The following is a 26,531-nucleotide window of genomic DNA, read 5'->3' on the forward strand; positions in this document are numbered from 1 at the left end:
AAAAAAAAAAAAAAGACAGCAACAAAGGAAAACCAGGTTGTCTTCATTTCTTTTTATTATTTTTTTATTATTTAACAAAATTTATACAGCACTTACTACATGCCTGGCACAGTTCTTGGTACTTTTCAAGAATTAACTTTTTCAATCCATCTAACAATACTAGAAGGTGGGTATTGCTATTGTCATCCTTCTTGGTAACAGATGAAGAAGCTGAAGCACAGGGAAATTAAATAACTTGCCCAGAGCTGCGGTCTGAACAGAGGCCACCTAGTTCCTTAGTCCAGGCTTTAGACCACGAGATTTTAATACTTTCCTTTTCTTAATCTGTGAAATGGAACAAACGATACCAACCTGACTTGCTGTGATGAAGAGCTAATTGAGATGCTTCAAAAGAACTGTGAAAATAAGAAGCACTATTTAAATAAAAGGTTACAGTTGCATTCTCTGGGTAGGAATGACTGTCCACTAGAATGTCAGCTGCTTAGGATTTCCAGGTTTCGGTAACCACCATTTGGATCACTTCTGAATATAAATAGCAGTCATGCTAATATGACAGCTCTTGCACTTTTTTGACTTGGAATTTCAGTATTTCATAAGGAAGTTAACACCCAGTTCATCATTACAAAAATCAGAACAGTCCTATGACACATTTAAGGTAAGTATTCGTCCCCATTTCATTTCTTTCAGTTTGTTTAGGAGTCCGTGTCTGCAGTGCACAATGAGTACATTCTTTGCGTGGAGTTGGTCCACATACACAACACATCTCAATCCTCTTTTTATCTCCTTTCCTCCCTCCCCTTCCTTCCATCTTTAATTTGCTTTCCCATTTACAAAGATCTAGCCCTGATTGCTATTATCTACTTTTATTTTGCTCTACATTTATACTTTGAATTTCTCATGTGAGATAAACTATGCAATATTTAAGTTTGTCTGTCTGGTTTACTTAACATTATGGTCTCAAGGTGCATCCATTTTCCTACAGATGACTCAAATTTATTCTTCTTTATGGCAGAGTAGTACTCCACTGTGCATAAATACCACACATTCTTTATCTATTCATCTGTTTCTTAGCCTCATTTTAAGGTGGGAAAAGGTAACTTTTATGAGTGATTTGCTGAAAGGCACATAGATGACAATTATGGCTCAAACATTTTTATAGTGCTTTTGAATTTATCTCCCCTATGAATAATTCTCTATTAAATGTGGCCCCATCAGGAAATTAATAAATAAAACAAAAGAAAGTAAAGAAAACAGAAGCAGAAAGAAGTTATTATTTAACCGGTACAGAGCTTCAGCTTTGGAAGGTGAAAAAGTTCTGGGGATGGGTGACGGGGAAAGCTGCACATCAATGTGAATGTACTTAATGCCACTGAACTATACAGTCAACATGGTTAAAATAGTCAATTGTGTTATGTGTATCTTATCACGACAAAATGAAAGAGAAGTAGTTTGTAAGCATGCAACCTCAGGGGTGTCTAAGAGCCAACTGCAGTTGTTACCCTGAGTCAGCAAAGATATCAAAAAGGAAGGTAGATGAGAGGCAGTTGGCCACTTTTTTGGTTAAAAAAAATTACTGCCAGGCATGGCAATATTTGCCATAATCCCATCACTCAGGAGGCCAAAGCAGGAGGATCACCATGAATTCTAAGTCAGCCTGGGCTACATAGTGAGTTCAGGGCCATTTTACACTACATAGCAAGAACCTGTCTAAAAGAAAGAAAGAAAGAAGGAAAGAAAGAAAGAAAGGAAGAAAGAAGAGTTATTATAGAAGCACAAAGAGCTTATTATAAAAATTTAGACTGTAGAGAATTCTAAAAACAAAAAAGAAAGCTATCCATAAGTCTAATGTGTGATATTTCAATGTATTTCCTTTGCTTTTTGTACAGAATTGACAGTATACAATCTCCCTCCCCAATACTGGGGATTGAACCCAAGCCCTTTGCACTGAATTACATCCTCAGGCCATTTTTATTTTTATTTTTAAATTTTGAGACAGGATCTTGCTAAGTCACTGACTTGCCCAGGCTGGCCTTGAACTTGCACTCCTTTTGCCTTATCCTCCCAGAGTGCTGGGATTAGTGGTGTGTGCCACCACACCTGCCTTGTATTTTTTCTCAACAATCTATGACATAAGCATAGATCCCTGAGACCCCGACCCCTCTAGTTAGCAGGCGGTGCTTTGCAGATGGCAGTAAGTCTCAGGGCACCACGTCCTTTCAAGAACCCTCGGGCTGTGCTTTCACAGGTTCTCCTTGCCCTTAGCTCCAGGAAGACACTGCATGCTTAGAGAAGCAAAGCACCCTCTGTTTCCCAAAAGCTCCAAGCCTAGCAACATAAAGCATATTTTAAACACTTAATTTTGCACAGCGCCACAGTGGGAACAGATGAATGCAAAAGCATGCAACAAGCCAGACACTCGGTGACCTTGCTGTACGTTCCATCCTGGAAGTAAAGAAGATTGACTCACTCTGAGTCCTAAGAGGGTGAATCTCTTAAGAATCATGTCTATGTCTTGTTTACTTTATGAATACTTTATTTATTGTATAAATAAATCAGAAAGTAAGAATCCCGAACTATCCATACAATTTGGCCGGCCTGTAATATTGTACTTTCCAATAATAAAATAGATTCAAGATGCCTAGGATGACCCTTTCCTTCCCCGGCACAGCCCTACCCAAACACTCAAGTCCTCTCACCCCAAATCTCCGGCCGCAGTCTCCTCAACCCTTGCTCAAGAGATCTCATGTAGCCCAAAATACTTCCCATTTCTCTAACCATTTCTTTTTCCTTTTCTTTTTTTTTTTGTCTTTTTGAGACAGGGTCTCACTGTGCAGTTCAGGCTGGCCTTGAGCTCACTTTGTAGCCCAGGCTGGCCTGGAACTTTCAATGATCCTCCTGCCTCATCCTCCCAAATGCCGGGATTACAGGCATGCGCCACCATTGCAGACATGCACCACCATGCCCAGCTCTCTCTAGCCATTTCAAGTCTGGAAGAATCACCAGGAGTAACAGGAAGTACCAAGCCCCTCCTCTTTTTTTTACCATTTTACAGCAGCTTGCTCAGTGAGCCTAGGGGGAAAGGCCTTGAGGCAAGCAGCACTGTGCACCCCGGCGAAACGTTTGCAGGAGGTGATGAGGAGCCCGGAGTTTGTGTACATCTGTAAGAACAGACCCTGCCTTCATGTCCGCCACCCACAGAAGTTGCAATCCAGCTAAGCCTTGATTTAACACCCTCTCATTTTCTTCATTAAACAACTGCTAGCGGCGCAGAACACGCAGGGCATGCTGGGAAAGACCTTGTCTTGACTCTCAATTTTGCTGTTTTCTAATCATGTCCTAGAGAACCTTCGTCTCACCACCAAAAACAGGGCTAGTGATTGGGATTCGTGAGGATTCAGAAAACTAAGGTGCGGGCAGGGCAGTGCCTCATGACCCTAGAGCACCGCGGGGATGAAAGATTTTATTTACAGTATCCCCCAGAAGTCTGCCTCAGACACTTGGAGAGGGATTATGGATTCTCCTGGGTCTACTCCATTTAACTAGGAACCTCTCCCTGTTCAGTGACCACCATACAAACTGCACACACATCTCTGCATCAGGAACAGCAAACTCGGACCCACGTACCAATCGGATCCTCTGCCATGGGATGGAATGGTTTTTACATTTTCAACGGTCAGGAGAAAATGCAAAGAAAAAGAATACTTTGTGACTTGTGCAAATGACATGAAATTGCAATTGCAGTGTCCATAAACAGGCTCGATTAGAACATAGACATGCCCATCTGTTTACACATTGTCTACAGCTGCTTTCATCCTACACAGACAGAATTGAGTAGTCACAACAGACGCCTCAGGGGCCCCAAAGCCTGCCGTGTCTGTCATCTGCCCTTTTACAGAAAGTTTGCCACGCCCTGGCCTACGGGCACTGAGCATGTGAGTGTGGCTGCTGCTTTGTTGTTCTCTGCCTGTCTACTCCAAAACTGCACATTTCTTCATTCAACACAGGTGAGCCCACCTTCCATCTTGTGCTGCCTGTTAGACTTAGTAATTTGTGCTAATGAAGACAACAGGCCACTGACCCCTGTCATTGGTCTTCCAGTATTAAGCACTCATTGCTCAGCGTTATTAGTCAGTTTACCTGCACATTTAAATACTAATTTGGCATTTCAGGCTCAGCTTGGCATTATGAATATAAAAGTCCTTGGCCACTGAAATGTAACATGTGATTGGGGAAGCAAGGTACAGTATGCAGGAAAAGCCCTACTAAGTGATGTAGTGATGTTTCCATATGCCTTATGAAAGCCTCATGGTATAGATCTCACTACATCAGCATAGGAAGTGCTGTTATGGTGGTCCAGACAAATGAGAATGTGCTTAATTACAAAACTGTTTTCTACATAACCATGCAATGAATTTAGAGGTCATCAAGTGCCGTTCCTTTAACTTCAAGAAGGAATGAACCCAGAGGCGTCTCAGAGCTGGTTAGCTGAGAACCACACCTAGAGCCTAGGTCTCTGGGTCTTCAAGTCAGTGGTGACTTTTGTATTTGATCATTCTATTTTAGATTCCCAGGGCTTGTAAAAGCACAAGAATATTTGAAACTAAATATTGACGACACTTGCCTTCATCCTGTAGTATTTAGATTCTTTAAATCCACACTTTAACTTTCAATTTCATCTCTACGGATAATATAGAAAAGAAATAATACCAAATTTAGAATTTTCTGCTCTTCTTTGATATAGTCAGTCATTTAAAATAAGAGAAGAAAAGATAATGATAGAGCTTTTAAAAATCAGTTGTGATCACTATTTTTTTAAAAGCATCTTTTATGTTTTTTGGGGGGAACTAACATGATATTGTTGGTATATAATTTTCTACTGTCTTACATTGCTTAACGTACTCCTCATAACAGAGCTCTGACCTGGGTATGACATTGCCCAACTTGATCAACAAACCACTAACAAAGGGGAAAGATATTGGAAAGCTTAAAGTTGACCTGTATTTCTTCTATTTGTATGAGGACAGCATAAAGAAAGTGAGCCACACTGGCATATTATTGTCACGGTAAGTACTTCTCAGACTAGAAAACAAATGATGTGCCAAATTTTGTACAGATGTTCTTTGTTTAATGACTAGCCTGTTAAACACTGTTTGTACCTATGACGAAGGTGCACTGTTCAGACTTATGATCTTTTTTGTGTGTAGCTCTGTGTATCTTGGTTATAGGGCCTCAATGTCTTTTTGTACAGTATACCTTGTTTACATAGTACTGTAATTTTTGTTAATTATGGTGTAAATTACTGTAGTTTCATGCTCTGCTATACATCACAGTACTGCATGTAAGAGTTATGCAAACAAAAGCAAAGTCATCAAGTTGGAGTTTCCTTTGACCATTTCTTTGTTCTGAATATTGTAATGTATATACTATAGACAAATACTCATTTAGCGACCGATTCACCTGACAACCTAGTCACAGGAACGTGCCTCTGTCATTAAATGTGCACCCACCGTCTGTCTGTACTTTCTTCTCCCTGTTTCTTTCCTATGCTACCTTTAGACATTACTATTGGTCAATTGGCCTAAGTACAATGCAAGAGAAAGGAAAGAGGGAACATAGGAAAGAAATGAAAAAGTGAAGTTAAATATATCTCAGGATCATTTTGGTTCCTTTTTTTCCGTGAAATCCCAGCTATTATCACTCAGTGCATAAGTAAATGTTGGCTCTAGCTTCTGCTTTTTGGGGTTAAGAGCCCTGGACTAGCTGCAGATCCCAGCAGCTTTGATGTACCCACATCCTGGGCAGAGGCCACTGCTGCGGGAGTCAGCTGAGATTTCCAACTTTCTCACTTTGAAGCTCACTTCTCTGCCTCTAAATTGCTGAGATTGTTTGAGGCTCTGAATGCTGATCCCACAGCCCTGTGTAGGCAGCTCTGAACTTCTCTTTAAAAGAAGCCGGGTGTGTGGAGTCTCAGCGGCAGCAGATCAGGGCTTCAAGAGAGGTGGCTGGGATTTCCCCCTCCTGCTAATGGCAGACTAGCCTGTTACTGACCAAGTCTTATGAAATGAAGTTAGAAAAGGCTCTTTGAAAACATCAGAGAAATACCAAGGTGATAATGATGTGTGGAAGCAAAATCCTGGAGAGAATGGAAGTGCAGGGATGACACTGCTATTCAGCATCCTTCTCCCCTTAAGTCATTTACAAATTTCAATCAGCGGCAGAGAAACTAAGAACCAAGCAGAACTGCTAGCGGCTTTAGGATGGAGAGGGACAGTAAGTGGAGTGCGGGGCTCAGCAAGAAGAGGATCCCAGGTCAACATCCCACGGTGTGAGATAAGACGGACAGAGAGATAAACTCTAGTAGAAGAAGAAACTAGAAATAGAGTAACTCTCACAAGGACCAAAACCCAGCTTTCAATCTGCTCAGTCCCTGAGTCAGATAAGTGGTCTCAAAATACCTATAATTCTTCATGTGCAAAATCCGGCATGTAAATGAAAAAGTGTCTCATATTCCAGGAGACAAAATGAAATGGCCAAAAACAACCGAAGGAAATAAAAAGGTAAAAAGGAAACAGATTTCTAGAGGTTCCATATGTTAGAGTTTGTCAGTGAAAAAATTTTAAACATTGGGGCTGATTTGAAAAATTGATTTACAAAACAGAACCAAATGTAAATACTAAATAAGAGTTAAATGGAAACTCCAGGTACAGACTAGAAATAGCTGAAGAGAGGATTAGTGAACTGAAAAAGACCAAATTGAAGTACAGTGAATAAAAAGGATGGGAAATATAGAAAGGGGAGTAGAGATTTATGGGATGTGGAAAAATGGTAAAATTAAATTGTGTTTAAAATAATCATCGATAAGAGAGACTAACCATAGCATGAAATTATCTGCCTTCAGAAAAGCAAAAACAACCAAAGGAGAAAAAAAACAACAAAACTTCAAAGTCTTAAAATTAACCCATAGTTATTCTAGTCATATGCAGATACTATAAAGAAGGAAAAGCAATGGAACAGATGAAATATTTGAAGTTGTATTGATTCAGAACTTCCTAAAACTAACTAAAATCTTCAGACCACAAATTTAAGAAAAGCTATGAACCCCCATCGGGAAAATAGAAACCACCTCTATGTACATCATAGTAATACGGCTGAAAACTAAAGGTAAAGAGAAAAAAAATTTAAATCAGTCTAAAAGAAAAAAAATCAATACTCTTAAGGGATCAACAATAAAACTGATGTCTGACTTCACTGAGAAAGGCAGAGGACAATGAATGACCACTTAGAAGCATTGAAAAATAAGGCGGCCTTCCTAAAATTCTATGCCCAGTGAAAATATCTTCCAAAAAATATGTGAAATGCAGACATTTTCAGACAATCAGAAACAGAAGCTAGGCCTGTTGGTGCACTCTATGAGGCTGAAGCCAGAGGACTGAAAGATTGAGCCCAGCCCAGGCAATTTAGCAACTTAGTTAAGCTTTGTCTCAAAATTAAAAAAAAAAAGTCTGGGGATGTAGCTCAGTGCAAAGGCACTGGGTTCAATCCCCAGTACCATCAACAACAACAACAACAAAAATGCCCTGAAAAAATGTATCACCAGTAGGCTTACACTGAATGAAATACTGGAGGGAATTCTTTGAGCAGAAGTGATCTCAGATGAAGTCACATAGATGCAAAAAGGAGTGAAAAAGAATCTAAAGTTAAATCTAAAGGTAAGTAAGAGGGAATGTAAAGTGTGGAAAAACTATAAAGATACTGTAATATCTTGTGGGTTTTAGAATACACAGAGAGTGAAAGTACAGGATGAATAAATCAACAAACAAAAAGCAGGAGAGAATAAGAAATGAATCAAGCATTCTAAGACGCTTGGATCATCCAGGAAGTAGGAAAATTCTCATTTATAGCTGATTCTAAAAAGTCAACTCTGGGGTAGGACCTAAAAGAATACTAAGAAGAGCCTATACAATTAACAAATGCATAGAGGGGGAAAATCATTAAAATATTTAATTAGTGTACAAGAAGGTAGAAAGGGAGGAATATGATTATGAAATAGGTGAGACCAAAACTCAAACAACAAAATGAGGTATAAAGTTGGAAGACTTTTCTAACTTCTAATTAATAAAAAGCCAGTTTTAATCAATCATTCTAAAAGACTGACTTATCCTTCTATTTTCTTTATAGAAATGAATATTTCCAGGGGTGGGGAGGTAGCTCAGTGGCAGAGAGCTTGCCTAGTGCTCATGATGCCCTGGGTTCTACCTCCCACAACAAAAAGAAAAAAAGAAATATAAGTGAATATTACCAAATCATAGTCATACTTTTCTGGATTTTGTGATGTTTGTGGAATGTATTTGTAATTTATTGAGATTTCTAAATATGTGTAATTTCTAATTATTTAAAACATTCATTTCCTTGCCTCATTTTTATTCTTAATTTTTTTCTTAACCCCCTCTGCCCAGCTCCATAAAACCTGGATGACCTCTTGTCATCTATGGTTGGAACCACTGTCTTCCTACTGTCACTCTGTTAACCATCAAAGGAAATAATTCATTGACCAAAGTCCCCTACTCCAGGTTCACCCAGTAGGATCTACCAGAATTTGCTCATTCCTTTATTTCTGGTTTCATGCACTCATCAATTTATCAATTTGACAATGGTTTACTGAGCACCAATACAGAAAATTCTAATGTCAGAAAATATATTAATGAGTAAAATAATCTCCCACTTTTTTTGGAGCTTATGTTTCAATGGTAGAAAACAGACAGTTAAAAAAAAAAAAAAAAAAGAACAAAATAATCCTCAAGAAAATAATTCTGGATGATAATAACTCAAGAGAAATGATGATATATGTCCATATAAAAACTGCACTTGAATACCCCTGCTAGATTTATTCATAATCATCCAAAATTGAAAACAAGCCTAATGTCCATTAAGCAGAGAGTGGATAAACAAACTGTGGTATATCCATGCAATGGAATATTATTGAACAAAGAAAAGTAGTGGATTACTTACACATGCATCAACATAAGTTGAAAGAAGCCAGACTCAAATGCGACATTCTGGAAAAGGTCAGTGGTTGCCAGGAGCAGAGTGTGGAGGAAGGAAACAGGCATAGGGACAAGAGAAAAGTTGTTCTAGGGGATGATAGAAATGTTCTCTATCTTGATTGTGGTAGTGATGTAATTGTATAAATTTGCCAAAATTCACAGAAGTGCACATCTAAGGATTTATTGTAGGTAAACTGCACCTCAGTAAACCTGAAAAAAGAAGTTGAATGATAGGATAGTGTTGGTCACACTGCTGGAGTGTGTGGCGACTACTGAGCAAAATGAACCCGTCCAAAGCCCCTTGTTCTTCTGTCACTGGGAGGTAAAAATTAAAAAAAGAGGAACAGGAGAATAAATTATTTTATTCTGAAAAACATGTGTTTTAATTAAGAGGGAATTTATGCAATCCCACACACCAGGAGGATTTATAAGTGCAAGAATGCAAATTTAGTCTATTTTTAAAGGATGTTATTGACAGGCGCAGTTCAAAAAAGCTCACCAGGGAGCCCTTTGGGGCTCTGCTGCCTGATTCATGATCTAGTTTGTGCTTTTTGTGCCTTCATGCATATTAAGTTGCCAGAAATGATGCTTAATTAATCACATAAACCCCGACACTTGAAAAAAGATAACATATGAGAGATGAGATCAAAGTTCTCGGCTGCCCCTTTCCCCTTCACGGGCAGGTGCTGCAGTTGAGAGAGCCGCTATGGGAAAGAGCACCTCCACCGCACCTGCCCTTTGATCATTCCCAGAACCCACAGGAAGCTGAGAACGTCCCACTGCTGTGCACAGACATGCGCTTAACTACATGTCTCCACAAAAGCAGTATGTGCTTCAGAACAGTCAGACTCTAGAGAAGTCATGGACTCATGGAAACTGCTCCAACTGAGGGACTTTTAGGAAGGATGCTTTATAAGAAATGAAGACTTCTCTTCTGAAAAAGGAGCCAACCTCTTCGGAATCAGTGAAGCTGGGTATACAGTAGAAGAACCTAGGAGATCACTAGGGTGATCCCTTCCAAGGGCCCACACCAGAGCTCCTCAGGATAACGTCTTTCAGAGCCATGGCTTTTGCAGTCTGAGTAGTCCCACTGGCCAGAGAAGCAAAATGGAATCAGACTTCGCGGTCCAATGGCTTCTGAAGTTTCCAGTTGCCCTGAAGGAACTGGAATGAGGGGAGTAGGTTTTTTGTTTGACTCTGATTTTGTTGTGAAGGCTAAATCCAATCACCTCTTTTGGTCTCTATCAAAAAAGAGTTTGATTTTAAGATGACTTCTATTTCTAGCTGCTGGGTTTTTATCACTTTATAACTGCTCGAACACCAGTCTAGCTGTAGTTATTATACCTTTTTTATTAGTACATGATTGCAGTACATTGTGGGGGAATTTGTATATGTATATCATACAGCTCAATTCTTATTTTCTCCCTTCCTTTCCACCCGCCCATCTTTTTGCCAGCATTCGATTCTTTTATTTATCTTATAAGTCCTTATAAGGTTAATTATCATACATACAGATTAAAACCAGACTAACAGAAAAAAAAAACCTAACAGAAAAAAGAAAACGCATAAGACCATTATACTAAATCAAGGTACACTTTTAGATACATTGGCCAGCTGGATTGCAGTGACTTTTATTCTCTCTCTCTTTTCCTATTATTTGTCTTTTATTTTGTACTTTATTTATATACTGAGTTTCTCATATAAAAGAAATCATGTGATATTTAAACTGTGTGTCTGATTTATTTCATTTAACATTATGGTATCAAGGTGCATCCATTTTGATACAAATGACTCAAATTTATTCCTTCTTTATGGCAGAGTAGTACTCCGTTGTGTATAAATACCACATTTTCTTCACCCTTTCATCTGTTGATGGACATAGTTAGCTAGTATGAGTTGTACTGTTTTAAACATGGGTATGCATGGATCACTGTAACACGATGTCTCTGTTTTGGGAAAATACCTAGAAGGGAAATAGTTGGGTCTAACAGGACCTCTATTTTTAGTTTTTTGAGGAATCTCTATAGTGGTTGTATCAATTTACACTCCCAACGATAATGAAGAAGAATTTTCTTAAAAGTTATTGCACTCTTATTAGAAGTTAGGTGGGCCTGGGTTTCATAGAAGACAGACTCCATCGAGTTTCCCATGGATTTAACAAAGCAAACCTGTGAAGTGATGCAGTGGTACTGTAACAGAAGATGCCCCCTCAGCCAGTATACTTCGGTTTGTTAGTAAACAGCTGGTCGCCGTGATGCATAGCTGGTCACTATAATGCGCACTGTATAAACCAATCCCCAATTGATAAACTATTCTGCCTCTGCACTTTCTGCTTACTTATCCCATGTAAGCGCTAGACCACCAGAGACTGGGGTCTGATATTCTGGGAATGATCCCAATCAGTGCCTGTTGATGTAAATAAATCTGCCTCCAAATCCTGGTGTCATTTTTGTGTTTCTGCTTGCCATTGCAGTACAAAGCAAGGTAGATTTGGTAATTGAGAAACAATACAGGCAATATCTTGAGAAAGGACTTGAACTGTGCCTTGCAGGGTTTACAGGATGTGAGCAGATGGAGGGAACAGGGCCCAGTCAGCAGGGAGGGGAAATGTAGTCAGTGAGGGGAGAAGTCGTGGCACGCACGTGGGAAGCAACGACAGGAATTTGGATAGAGTAGTGTTTGTTCTGGTGAGTGTTAGGACAGGGGAACATAAAGATGGGCTCATAGATCAAAGAGGGTCTGAAAAAGAGGATGGACATGTCATAATGCAAAGCTAGGTGTGGTGGCTCATGTCTGTAATCCCAACACTTGAGACACTGAGATAGGAGGATCACTGCGACTTTGAGGCCAGCCTGGGTTGCATAGTGCAACCCTGTCTCCAAAAAAGCACAACAAAACAAAGTGCATAATTCAGGCCTTGAACTGTTTTTGTTTTTGGTAGCAGGAATGGAACTCATGACCTTGCACTTTCCAAGCAGGCACGGTGCCACGGAGCTATATCCCCGGCCCAATGCAGGCCTTAAAAGTGAACCCCTTGTCATGTATTCTTCAGAAAGTCTCAGAACCCTATCAATAGGGTGCCTAAATTTTCCACGCCTGTGATGGTATTGGGTTGTGGGATTTCTTCTTCCCTGCTCAATTGTGGGTGTCTTCCAAGAGAAGGTGTTTCACAGCCAGGAAGAGCCTGAGCAGCTGGGAGGCTTTGGGATCTGAGGAAATCTGGGCTGTCTGAGAGAAAGCCACAGGCACGGGTCCCCGGGGACATATCCGGAGCCCACGCACCGGGCAAGCTCATTTCTGCACCACCCAGTAGAACTGCCTGCAGGGACGGGACTACTCAGTGTCTGCGTAGCCAGGGGAGTAGCCACTGAGCTCACGTGGCATTGACGACTTCACATGTGGCTGTGTTACCAGGGAACTGCATTTTACACTAAAGTATATAAAATCTTTACTCTAGTCATTCTTAGTAATCTACTTAAACACTTAAAGAAATGAACACATCAGAAGATTTAAAAAAGACAAGTGAAATAATACAAAACAGCAAGATAAAAGATGTCACAAGATTTTTCATGTCTATGGAAGGCTGCGGATATAGCTCAGCGGCAAAAGCACCTGCCTGGCAAGCGGAAGGTCCTGAGTTTGATTCCTGGCACCAAAAAAAAAAAAAACAAGATGTTTCATGTCTCAGGTAATAAGTCTCATGTTTAGAAAAGAGCCAGGAAATTTGGGTTGGAATGATTCAACTTAGGGCTTTAAGGAAGAGGCTTGAGGCAGATTCTGACCGAGGCAAGATGACAGATAAAAATCACAAGCGTTTAGAACTTGGAGGTGTCATAGAAATAATCTAGCTCAAATGCCATCATTTTATAGACAATTAAATTAAGGCCACGGGGTTAAGTGGCTTAGTCCAACTCCTTCATCTCTGGTGGTGACAGAAAACATCGAACAGGCAGGTGCATTGATGCCCATTCAAGGCCAGATGCCACACGAGGTGAGGAGCCAAGTGTCACACTTAGGAAAGGAGAAAGTGTGCTGGAGAGCAGTGCGACAGGGGCGGGTCAGTGGAGCCACCGTGCATGGGGACATCCATGCGTGTAAGGGCAGAGGGTCTGGGAGGAGAGTGACGAGAGGGACTGACCCTGAAGGGCTTGAACGCAAACCTGAAACTGACCAGCTGGGCTAATCCCAGAATTCCTCCTTCTGGGACTTTCTTAAAGTTTTCCCCTGCCACAGTGGCAGTGGTACAAACTTTTCTAGAGGCAGGTTAGTCTTTTCATGCTGACGACTACTCGGGTTCACTTGGGGAAGGAGAGGACTGAAGAAGGCAGATCAGAATAAACACCAGCATTGCTGGCCAGCCTATAGAGGGCAGGGATGGATGACTGTCATCATGGGTCCAGATCACATCTCAAAAATCCTGATGCAGTAGATTTAGGATCAGCCCTAAGGAGCTGCATGGCTTTTAAGTTCTCCTGGAGTTCTGATGATCATCCAGTTTGGAGGGGTTTTTAATTTATCTTTTTATCAGCCTATCCATTAGAGAATACCACTTTGTAAAACTGATATTTGCCAAATCTATGCCCTTATGACCCAGTATTCCTTACTTGGACATATACCCCCCAAGGAAATAAACCCTTATGTTCCCCAAAAGGCATAATAAGAACATCCAGAATGGTTACTTTCAACACCAAACTGGAAACAACCCAGCTTCCACCAGTACTAGAATGGATAAGTATACTGTGGTGTATTTATATAACACTGTACACTCTACGTGCACCAGTATGGGTGAACAGCACAGAATAATAAGCAGAAGAAGACACACGTCATGGAGTAATCACTATACGATTCCACTTATGTATGATTAAAGAATTGGCATAAATATTTGCTGATGATGGAAATCAGAATTGCCTCTCAGTGGGAGTATTGACTAGGAAGGAGCATAACAGAAATTCTGGAGTATTGGACTGTTTTATATCTCAACTGGGTAGTGGTTATGCAGTTATATGGACACATGTGACAATATATTAAGCTGGTTTAACTTGCTCAGCGTACTGAGTATATAGCTTACACCTTGTTCAGAAGAAAGTATATAAAATAGCTATTTGCACTGGCAATCCCACGAGGTTGCTATAAGAATCCCGTAGCTTTAAAAAATGAGATAAATGGAAAAATGCAGTCTTATGTTCTTAACTAGCTCCATACCTACTCTTGTTGAAATCAGTTAGATGCACTGCCTGTCACTCAGGTGACCATCAGCTTTATAATGTCATAGAAAAACACAAGAAGTTGGTTATACAGGAGCTCATAGTGATTTTTCAACTTGGGGAGGACACATAGTAACTATATTACTGAGGGCGCGCTGCAGCTTCCAGTGTGTTCAAGCCAGCTTTGGAAAGAGCTTTGCCTTTCTGCTGATGGTGAGCTGGGTCTGCTTTGAAACTCTGGGGATGAGGTCCCTGCAGCTGCATCTTTACATTCCATACCCTCACTTTCCTCTCTGTTTCCCTCCCCAAGGAGACAGTAAACACCATCTGCACCACTGCATTCATCAACCCGGAAGCCGAAATCTCGCCTTCCCAGCAAGAAAATTATCCTCATCCCGAAGTGCCCTCTGCCATTGGTAACTAGCCACAGAGCTTCTGCCAGTTCCAAAGTTTGCCAGCCCTGAATTGACACCAAAACTTCACGAGGTTATTAGTGCCTGGTGGGCAAATGTGCAGGCTAAGAGCGCGCCAAAGGCCAGGCGAGGGAATGCAGAAACCCTGTCCCACGTTGCAGTACCCTTACCTCTGGGCCGTTACTTTTCAGTCTTTGAAAGTGTTACGTGTGCTGTGCAGTGTACCTCAGGCAGCTGAGCATAAACACATGTCTGCAAATACCGATAATGCTATCTTTATTTGTCCATTACTCTACAAGGTCGGCTCACCTGAGAACTATTTGTTCCTCCACAAAATGAGAATCCAGCACCACATGCATTAAAATGTGGGAAATTTTCTTCTGAGTATAAACTTTGAGGAACTGCTTTTATGCTTTGTCCAGTAGACTCTCAAGTCTTGTGTATCTCTAGCATATAACATACAGCTGATTTTGAGATTAAAAATTTACAGTCTCTGGTTCACTGAACTGTTTTTTCTGTTACTTTGACCATTTTGCTTATACTGTGTCTGAAAGTCTCATCATTATTGTGTCCAATTTTCAGGACCCAAAAATACATAAAGTATGTTCAGCAATTTGTGTGGACAGCCTGCAGATTATTTCCTGCCTTGTTAATTCAAGCAAAGTGTCTTACTAGAGGATAAGTAAATGCTGGATAAATGTTGAAGAGTACCAAAAAATTTTAAGAATGAATACATGCAAATTTGTATGCAATGTGTTCACATAAATAACGCAGTTCACAAATACACATACATATTTTTTCCTAGAATAAACCCCTGTAATGGACTCTGTCTCCCTTAACTCCACACCAACCCCTCAAAGATATTGTACATAGAAAGATGTCAATAAAGATATGAAAATTAAAAGTGAGGCTTGAATGGAGTTTTCTCCACAGGGGGGGAAATAAACCATTTAAGTGAGATTTAGAACAGCACACACCTCTTTAGTCACAGACAGCCACATACAAAATCAGCTGTAAGAAAAGTTAAACTGTCTGAGGAAAATAAATTTCAAAGAAATGAGGCTTATTTTCTCCTCTGGGTTACTTCTGAAAGAATATTTTTGAGATGCACAGTGAGACTTCTCTGCTCTCTGAAGGATTTAGATTGCTCCTAAAAAATATTTGTGGGAGGTGGAAGCTATAGGCTACAATGGTCAATTAATTTTGCAGGGAGGGAAAAGTTAGGAAAATGCACCTCTGTCTTATACTCAGAGATTTTTTTCCTCCTCATTTGTCTCCTGTCTCCACCAGTTACTATTTCTTTCTAGAACCAATATGTCAAACTTGGTAAATGATTCCCAGAACAGAAACATGCCTGGAAAGGGATCTGAGTTCGGACAAAACTTGCCTTTACATGCACAGCCCTGTGGGTCCCGAATCAGCAACAGGGCAGCTCATTTCCAGAGGCCGTGGCCACCCCGAGAGCGCAGGTAACTTCCGGCCACTGCTTACCTGTCTGCGGACAGCGCTGTGAGTGTGAAGACAGACACCCCCACCGAGGTAAGCTGAATAAAGGGGATCAGCTTGCAGCCCATCCTGCCAAAGAGCCATCTGTCGGCCAGGTACCTGCTGGCATCCACAGGAGCGCACGTTACCAGGAGGAGCAAGTCTCCCAAAGCCAGACTAGAGATGAACAGGTTCGGCACACTCCGCATGGACTTGACTGTGCAGAAGATCTTGATCAGAGTGATGTTGCCGATGAGGCCTATCAGGATGATAACCCCATAAATCGCAGGGATGACATAGAGGATCCCCGGGTAGAACCAGTTGTCACTCAGGGGGAGATCCGCACTGTGATTGGAGGTGTTGCAGTACATGAAATGCTCCCCCTCCAATTTCAGAAGGAAACAATTACTTGGATCCATCTTTAGCCTTCTCTTCACCTCAGAGTTCCCTGAAGATGCTGTTTCTTAACTTTTGATTCCGTAATTAGGTGAAGATGCAGGTGATGGCTATGCTGGACTGTCTAACTTCTTTAATAAAAATACTCTGAACGCATATCTACTATGCTATTCAAGAACTCTCCGTCACTGTTTTGATGCTAATGCTGTTCTAGCTTTCACACAGCCAGTTGAGTCTGTGTGTGAATCCAGTAAGTTAACAACAAAAACTCAGCCCCAAGAAAGGCTTCTGAAGAAATCCACTCTGGCACCTCTTTCTACCTCTGTCCTGGCCTCAGCCCCGCTGGCTGCAGTTCACTCAGAACTTTTGGCTATTTGCACACAGCATTCTCTGTCTTTCCTGATATTTAGAACCTGAAGGTTTAAAGTGGGTAGAAAAAAACTGCACTGAGCAAACCTCAAATCCTATAGGCAGGATGTTGTGCACGTCACCGGCTCCACCAGCAAACTGCCGCTCTGCTGAAGCTAGGATAGACAGCGAATGCCAGCCCCCTGCTGGACACTTCAATCACTGCCCAACCGCCTGCCTTCTCCAAAGGAGAAGCAACGGGGCAGACCGCATTCCCTTCGTGGCTTTGCAAATCCTTTGGGCTTCTCATTTAAATACGCAGCATCTAAAGGAGGTATTTAATAAACGCTGCTAGCACTGCAGAAGCACGGGACATGTTTCTGACACTATCTCCATGGGCTCAGATGACACTCACATCTCATTTTCTCGTCTTTTCTAATACATAGGAACGGCATGTGGGGATTGCTGTAAAAGGTCTGTGTGACTTCAGAGCACACAGATGCACAGCGTGTCCGTGTGTGGCTGTGCCACTCCACCTTCTCAGAGCAGGGCTGGTACTGGGAACGCAAGCACAAGACCGCCCCTCAAACCTTCAGCGCTCATCTGGGAAAATTGGAAAGGCCAGGCCCGGAGCCTCTACCCTGGGTCTTCGCCAAGCCCTTCCTGCTCCCTTTCTGGTGAGCCAGCTAGTGTATATTCTTAATTCACAAAGATCAATACTCTTTCCTGGAAAAAGTGGGCCTTTTCTCATCAGATTGAAAAATAACATGAATTGGCATTTTGATGTAGCTATTTGTAATTTTTTAGTGAATGCTTGCTACATTTCACAGCAAATTTCCCCTTAGCCTTGAGTGGGAAATAAAGGACTGCAAAAGAGTTACAGGTCCTCCTAAGGAACTGGGGGGCTGGTAGAAAGAAGTAGCTTACAGTCGCACAATTATTAGGGAAGATTTCATTAGGAAATACTATAGGTCCTTTAAACAACAACTTATAAATACATTATAAGGAAACGTTTTCAATACTCTGTACAGCAGGCTCTTCGGGAATATTGCAGAAAGCCAGTTACCACCAACAGTGCTATCAAAGGCCTCCTTTTGCAGGATTCACGAGTAATAAAGAGACTTGTACTGGTTCCCATGGCAGAGCCCTCCCAAAGGGCCCCTAAATGTATTGCCATGGACATTTCTAGGGTGGAGGCAACACCAACATGGCTGCCATGCTCCTCTGGTAAATGTGAATGGCTCCATCTTCTCCCACCACAGGAAGAAGCCGGATGCTGCTTGCCTGGAGGCAGAAGCACTTCTCAAAGGAATTCAGCACCACCAGCAATGAGTCACTGATCACGAGCCTCGTGGTGTCCATCTGAGGCTGGCAGGATGGCTTAATGAGGCTGTCCTTGGGCTCTCGGCCATGCTGGCTCCCTCTTCTATCACCTGGGCAAGTTAGTGAGGCTCTTAAGACTCAGGCCCCTCACCTGTGCAGTGGGGATAATATGTGAAGTTAAAGAAAATGATCCTCGTGAAAAGTAAATAGTATTTGTCCCACAATGAGTACTCAATTAATACTAGCTACTTGTTACTCTTATTATGATTATGACTTGGGGACTGAAGAGGAAAGGCTTACTTTGGAAATGGTTAGAAGAGTGACTGATCCTGGATTTACAACCAAGGGGTCCCACTCATATGAGTAAGTCAGCAACTCCTCCATTCACTTGAGAGAAATTAATAGAGAATTGAAAGTTGCCAGGCACTGTGTAAGAGGCTGAGAAAAATCATATGAAGATATGCATACTTGCAGCTCTTTGAGCCCCCTGTTCTTTCTAGAAGGAAGAAACTATCTTTGCTCCAGAAAAGGTGATACTTGACCTTAAAGGGTGAGTAAGTATTTGGCAGGGCCTTTTGAGTGGAGAAAATAGTATATGCCTAAATAGAGGCATAAGGGAGAGGCAGGGCACTGAGCCAACCGCTGGCTACAAGTCCAGAAAGGTCAATCAGATGGGAAGAAAGGGAAGGCGCAGGTTGGGTGAGATTGTGATTCAGTTTTTTGGGGGAGTGGTGGTACTGGAGATTAAACCCAGGACCATCTCACTGAGCTATATTCCCAGCCCTTGTAAAAAGTTTTTTAAAATTATTATTTTGAGACAAGATCTTGCTTACTTTCTCAGCTCTCTGGGCTAGACTTGAAATTGCTATCCTCCTGCCTCAGCTTCCCAAAGTGCTGGGATTACAGGCATGTACCACCACAGCTCGACTGATCCAGTATTCTTGCTAAATTTGGTTTAGAGTTCTGGTTCACAAAGAGGACACTGAGTATGATTTCTCTTTATTCCTTTCCATGTCCCTGTGTGCTTAGTCTCACCTCTTAAATCCAACTGGGCCGTTAGTATTTCTTCCCACGTAAACTAAATGGATGCTGATAGATGTTGATTTCTCACAGCTGGTATGAGTATTGTGTTCCACAGCATTATCAAATGTTCTAAAGGTATTTTAGAAGTGAAGGTGTGCTCAGGTTGGACACTTACTATTTTCTAGGATCAAGGATATTTTAAAAAGCTAGTTAGATAATTTTGATGTCATTTCAGCTCATTAGCTCTAATGACTCCTTCTGTCTACCGTGATGGGTCATCCTCCAGCAGGGCACCAAACGCATTCAGACCTTTGCTTAGCTTTGTGTTTAGTGATGAGCGTGAGATGCCTGTGACATAGGAAAACGATGTGGAACAAGTACAATACAGCGTCTCTGTCCTCAGGGACTCCAGTTTCTGAATAGAACTGGAGCATGACTGAGCATTTTTCTTATATGTTGGCCCAGGGCTGTTACCTGTACTTTTAGTTTAATCGGTAAAGTCACATTTTCCATTCTTCTAGAAAAATTGATGCTCTGTGGGATTTTCATATGAGGAGGGTAGTGACTTGGGAAAATTTAGGAGGCTGGGTGGATTCAGTGGGACCAAAGAGCGTGGAGACACATTTGTGCCTGGCAATGTGTCTTCTAGTAGCTAGCATTCTTGCTGAACAGCAATGCACATACATAGATAGACTCTTTATAGCACGGGTAGAATTTCTAATGATAACCAAAATAAAGAGAAGCTGATGCTCTGGGTTTGTCTGACCGATAATCTGCCAGAAACGAAGGTTTGCAGAGGAGTGAAAAAATAAGAAATGAAAGATATTGTGACTACTGGGGAAGACTTTGCATTTAAGGCTTCAGGTTGGACTTTAGCCCAAGAGACAGGGTTTTTTTTTTAAAAAGAAGTCATCAAGATTGTCCGAGATACCTTACAAAAATACAAATTTTGAGGCCCTATCCCAGACCTACTGAATTGAAATGCAAAGGTGTTACCACGGTGTGCGGGATAGGTTCCTACACTTTTGTGTGTGATGATCAAAGAATTAGACATAGCTCACAACAGTAAGGAAAAGACAGCAGGATTTATTTAGGTGGTACTACACTCAGAGTGAGCAGGCTTATCCCTGTGAAAGGAAAATGGCATGAGCACCGGGAGCGTAAGATGCAGAGGTTTAAAATGTCACACTGGTTCTGGGATGCGTCCCTTGGGTCTTCCAGAGCATGACTGACAGCATGATCAGCAGGGTTCTGGTCATGTCAGCTGTGTCTCCTGCACATGTCCTTTTCTATAATTCACTCTAATAATGGGATGTACAAGATGCGGTCCATATCCATGAACCTTCAATGCGCTCCAGATGAAGAAAGGTTACTAGAGGTCATACCGGCAGGTCTGGTGTGCATGCTACCTGGTTTGAAATTTTGGTATTTTCCAAGGCAGGCTCAGGGGTCTCTACTTTTCTTATCTCTGCCTCTGTGTAGTAAGCCCTAGGACAAGGGCCCTGGGACATTGAGTTGGCCCTGGGACATTGTTCCGGTTCAGGTGAGTGGAGGGGATTGACCTATAGCTACATTTGTACTATCTATATTATAGGAATAGAACCCAAGAACTAGTATTTTTCTCATTTCTTCAGTACTGAGAATTAAACCACAGACCTTCACACTGAGATAAAGCCTCAATTCTTTTTTTTTTTTTTTTTTTTTTTTAATTTTTTCTTTTGAGACAGGGTCTTACTAAGTTGCCTGGGCTGGGTTTGAACTTGTGATGCTCCTGCCTCCTGCCTCAGCTTCCCTGAGTGCTGGAATTACAGGTGTGTATCTCCAGGACTGGCTAAGAATTAGTAGTTTTCATGAGGTCCCAGGGGATTCCAGCACACTGCTATGCTGGAGGCCAGTGATGTGGGCAGTGGGATCCAGAAAGACCATGACAGTGTGACAGTGCTTGTTCTGCCCTTTCTGCTGGCGAAGAGAGTAAACAAGGAAGCACGTTTAGGAGACTGTTGCTATGGGTTCTTGATACTCAAAATGTGCTCGCTTGTTGAGCCTGCCATGTGGACATGATCCGAAAGCTTGTTAGAAATGCAGACTCTCAAGCACTACCCCAGACTTCCTGATAACCTGCATTTTTAAAATAATCTGCATTTTAACAAGATCCCCAGGGGATTCATGTGCACATTAAAGTTCAGAATGTGCTGATCTAGGCATTAGGGAGATCTGGCAGCAATGGTTAAGAAACCAGAACAGGAACTGGGAACAGATGGGAGACTGGAATCTTAAATTCAGAGCAGAACCAGCAAATACACCACCTCAAAGCTAAACTAAGAACCACTGAATTGGGGCTTTTGGACATCCCTCATAATGGCTGAGAATTGTCCTGCACTACATGGTAGATAAGCTGGTTTGGCCACCATACAGGGGCAAAAATTCCATCAGAAATGTACAGAGCACAGGCAATGGAGAAGCCCAAGATGGTGCCATATTTTTAAAGGGTTATTTCTCAGAGAATAAATAGCAAGGGCAAGAAGGACATCACTCTGGAGGGAAGTGCTGAATCTGGTTTTGGGCATCTTGAGCTCAATGTATGAACAAGGAGATGTAAGTTAACTCAGCGGAAATGGGAGATGAAGTCTGAGGACAGAAAGGTAAATAATTAAGAGGACTGACTGAGAAGTAGAATGTTGAAAGCCAACAGTTTAAATGGATAGTGAAATATTGACAGAGAAGCCAGTGAAGTTAGGTTTTGAGGAGAAGGTCATGTGGTGAAAGTCAGTGGGTACTGAGCATGATTTCAATACTCGATTTGTGACAGCACCACAGAGAAGATTGCTTAAAAGATTGCAGCAACCCTTGAGAAGAATCAGAGATGTCAAATTTTAGTGCGGCAGCAGGAACAAACAAGGCGGATGACTCTATCCAGATCCTGTGAAGCTGAGGTCATTTCAGGTTCCCTTTTCTGTTCTCAACACTCTGTGACTTTTCATGGGGCTTGGGAATGTAGGCAAAAGATGAAAGGAGTCGGGTCTCATTTTGAGCCCCAGGAAGTTACAGAAGTAAATGTAGATGCCCAGGGGAAGTCTAGGGAGGAGAATTACCTTCTCCATCAGCCCCGAAGGCTGGGAGCACATCTGTGTGCTGGTTTTAAAGTGTACCCACCAGTCCTGGTATGCTGCTCTTTAAGAGGTGGAGATTAATCTCCCTCCTGTGGTGTGGGAGCTGTACTTAGTGATTCACTTCTAACAAGTAACAGGAGGCAGCAGGGGCAGTGTGTAACTTCCAAGACTGCGTGCCAAAGGGCACTGGAGCTTTCCTTTTTGGGACCCACCTGCTCTGCTCTAAAAGAAGTCACCTGCCATATCAGGAGGATACTCAAGTGACCCCGTTACTATGGCCTCACGGTAAGGAACTGGGCTCTCTTGGTCATAGCTATGTGTGTCATTTTGGAAGTGAATGACTGCAGCCTCAGTTGACACCCTCTCTGAATGCAGCTTCCTGGGAGCCCCTGTTATGGTTTATATCTAGATCCTCCCCTAGAGCCTCATGAGCTCATAGGCTGGGCTTTTGCAGGGTGATTAGGTTATGGGGGATTCTGGCTGGCTTGCTGTTAGGAGGTGGAGCCTGGTTGAGGTGGATCACTGGAGGTGTGACCTGGAAGGGTGTGTCTCCCTCTCCAGCTCCTCCGTACACTCTCTGCTTCCTGGCTGCCATGAGGGAAGCAGCTTTCCTCCTTCCAGGCCCAGCCCACCGTGGACTGAAACTGTGAGCCAAAAGAAACCTCTCCTCCTGTAAGTTTAAGGCATCAGTTATCGTATCTCAGCTAAAACAAACTCGAGGCAAAGCCACCCAGCCAAGCCCCTTCCCAAGTCCTGACAGGAGGTGTGATGAGTTCCCATATACCTTGCACCCACCTTCCTCGATTGTGAATTGTGATGACAGAAGCAGGGCCACAAGCCAAGGAATACTGGGACCACCACAAGCTGGAAGAAGTAAGGAACAATTTTCCTGTCACTGGGAATTAAGAAGTTTTGCTATTGTTAGACCACTGCTTTATGTTATACAGCAATAGATCACACCTGGTCAGTAGAATGGGTGGAGAAGAGGAAGAAAGACAACTGCCAAAACCAAAAAACACAAAAAAAACAGAAAAGGCAAGTTCTATAATCTGGAGCAGAGTGCTTGGGCAGAGTGTGAAGAGAAGGAAAGTATGGTCAAATCCAAAAAAGTTATGTAGACTAAAATCTATTTGTCCTCCAGTATCATCAAAGTTTCTTATCTGGATAAAATATATGGATTTTTAAAATATTATAAATGAGCCCAACTTTGTTCAGCCACCTTATATCTGGAAATTAGACAATTTATATTCCATTTCCACATCTGCTCAGTAAGCTTAGGCAAGTCCAATTGATTTAATAAACGTTATTTGTTACTGAAAGGTTCTGTGCCATGGAGTCTCTATCCAGGAAATACAGGACACTTCCCCTTCGTCTATGCCCCAGGACAACTGGAAACATCAGTACCACCGTATAACACTGAAGGCAAGCAAGAGGATGGTGTCCATCTTGGCTCAGCCATCTCATTTCAGCTCTTTCTTCCTTTCTCCTGGAGAGTCCGATCACTGCAGCCCGAGACCCCTGAGCCACAGCCCTGTGTTATTTCTCCCTGCAATAACAGATATCTAACAAGACAGCATGTTGTGCTGCTGAGTTGTATCCTTTTTTGAACATTTGATTTTGAAATAACTTCAGCTTTACAAAAAAGTTGCAAAACCAGTACAAAGAGTTCCCATATACCTTACACCCACCTTCCTTGATTATGAACATCTTATAAAACTAAAAAATTAGCATTGGCATAATACTACTTTCTAAATCATAGACCTGATTCAGACTTCCATTTTTCTACTACTGTCATTTTGTGTTCCAAGGTCCAATCCAAGATACTATGTGATATATAATCACCATGAGTTCTTAGTCTCCTCTTGTCTGTGAAAATTTCTCAGACTTTCCTGTTTTTCATGAACTTAATTCTTTTGAACAGTACTGAGTGGGTATTTCAGAGAATGTCCCTTAATTTCGGTTTTCCTGATATCATTTCATGATTAGACTGGGGATAGGGTTTGGGAGAGGAAAAAAGCATAAGTATCTTTCTTCTATCATTCTATCAGGAGATATATATCAGTGGCTGTGATAAATTACCACAATGTTGGTAGTTTAAAACAACGGGAATTTATTTGCTATTTGCTTGCAATTGAGATCTCCAAAGTCTGAAATGGGATTTACAGGGCTAAGTTCGAGTTGTTGGCAGGGCAGCTTCCTTCTGAAAGCTCCAGGGAAAATTGTTTCTTGCTTCTTCCAGCTTCCAGTGGTCCTAGCATTCCTGGGCTGCGGCCCTGCTTCTGTCATCACATAGTCCTCTCTTCTCTAAGGAGATCTTCCTCTGCCTCCCACTTCTAAGAATCCTCATGGTCTGCTGTGCCCACTTAGATAATGCAAGTAAATCTTCCTATCTCAAAATCCTTAAGTTAATTGTTTCTGCAAAATCCTTTTTGCCATGTAAGGAAACATTCACAGGATGCAAGATTGGGACTTGGATATCTTTGGGAGCTATTCAGGCTACCACGGGATGCAGGATTCCAGGGACTTATCAATGGTGATGTTAACCTTGATCACCTGATTAAAGTGGTATCCGCTAGGATTCTCCACTGTAAAACTGCATTTTGGGTGACAGATTCCTTTTAATTACTAGAAATATGATTTTAGCCACGCCTGAACAAACAGTGATGTTGACATATGGAATTATTCAACACCGCTTACTTGAAGTACTCCTCCCTGCCAGACCCAGTTCTAGATCCCGGAAATACAAAACTTTTCAAGCAATAGTCCCTGCTTTTAAAGAGCTAATCGCCTAGCTAGGGAAAGAGTTTTATATTTTGAAAGGAAGCTATTGTATAAGCATGACCAAGTATTCCTTTAAATAGTCTAGAAGTTGCTTTAGCAATGACTTTTTGTTTTCTGGTGGGCTTCAGGGCATATAAAATTAGAAACTAACATTCTTATCATTTCTGAAGTCTGATTGGACTTCCTGTGACTATTTTCCAATTTTATATGCTCTCTTGGATTCTCTTCTCAAAGGTAGAGTCTCTTCACAGGTAAGACAATAAAAATGCCAGTGGGGCTCTCATGAGAAAGCCCAGCTTTTATTTTGTTTTTAGCCAGCTTCATGGGACAAAATAGCCAGTATGCACCTCCTGAGTCCCGGTGCTCATGGAACTAAAGTGAATCTATACCTCACATTTCACCTTTTTTCTGTGACCTGTAACACATCACCATGTTCTTCTCTGACAAAAATGCTAGAAAACAAGCTTATCCCTGGATTTCTCTGCCCATGCTACTAAGACATTTCAAACTCAGAGTGGTTCCATGGGAACCCGCACTTGATATAAAACTCTGTTATGTTTACTTCTTGGAGGAGGCTCACCTTAAACTAACTCCCAATCATGCCTGAAATGTATACCCCACACCAGGTTCTTCAAGTCAAATACCCTTGAACGGGAACAGCTGAGAAATGCACGAGGCCTTTACCATTCACATACTGCAGAACTCAAGCTTCCCTTGGCCCCATCACAATAAGTGAGGGGCAGAATCCTGTTCAAACTGCTTATCGGCTACCTGCTTTTGATGCACTCATTTTAAAACTCTGTGCCTCCATTATTTCCTATACAAAAGGGATTTGAAAGACATTAAGATTTTCTCTTAACGTCTTGCTGTGAGATTTGAATGAGATCACGAATATGAAGACATCTGAAAAGATATAAAGTCTGAAAAAACTTTAAGTGGCTGTGTAGTAAGTTATTACTAATTTTTAGTTGTGATCTGGCATTTTAGTTGTTTATAAATGTCTTTATCTTTTAAAGCAGGGGTCAGCGCTTTTTCTTAAGGGGCAAGCTGGTCAATATTTGGGTCTTTGGGGACCTCAGGGTCCCTGTCTGGGAAGGAGACAATAGACAGCAGCAAAATGAACAAGCGGGGCTCGGCTCCAATAAACTTTTTTTTGTTTTGTTTTGTTTTGTTTTTTTTTTGGTTTTTTCTCCGGTACCGGGAACCGAACTCACGACCTTGTGCTTGCCAGGCAGGCGCTTTGCCGCTGAGCTAAATCCCCAGCCCCCAATAAACTTTATTTACAAAACAGGAGGTTGGTACACAGGGCAGGGTTCATTGATTCTGTTTGAAAGAAACTTACTGAAATATTTAGGGATGAAATGATATGGTAGCCAGGATTTGCATGAAAACCACGGAAAATGG

The 26,531-nt window shown here is 41.7% G+C and overlaps 1 protein-coding gene and 1 long non-coding RNA gene across 2 annotated transcripts in view; one reads left to right on the forward strand and one right to left on the reverse strand.

The window, feature by feature from the left end:
* Positions 1–16,565, reverse strand: part of Grpr (gastrin-releasing peptide receptor) — a 30,793-nt gene extending 14,228 nt beyond the window's left edge. The window contains exon 1 of the mRNA XM_005409151.2: positions 16,153–16,565. Within this exon, the coding sequence (XP_005409208.1) occupies positions 16,153–16,565 (413 nt within the window). The remainder of the gene's footprint in view (positions 1–16,152) is intronic.
* Positions 16,566–22,110: 5,545 nt separating this feature from the next.
* On the forward strand, positions 22,111–24,104 carry LOC106147103. The gene is made up of 2 exons (XR_001231856.1): positions 22,111–22,631; positions 23,667–24,104. It is a non-coding gene; the product is annotated as an uncharacterized LOC106147103 (long non-coding RNA).
* Positions 24,105–26,531: the final 2,427 nt, after the last annotated feature.

Source organism: Chinchilla lanigera, unplaced genomic scaffold (assembly GCF_000276665.1).
Source record: "Chinchilla lanigera isolate Chin_1 unplaced genomic scaffold, ChiLan1.0 scaffold00118, whole genome shotgun sequence".
In the NCBI taxonomy this organism is placed as follows: Eukaryota; Metazoa; Chordata; class Mammalia; order Rodentia; family Chinchillidae; genus Chinchilla; species Chinchilla lanigera.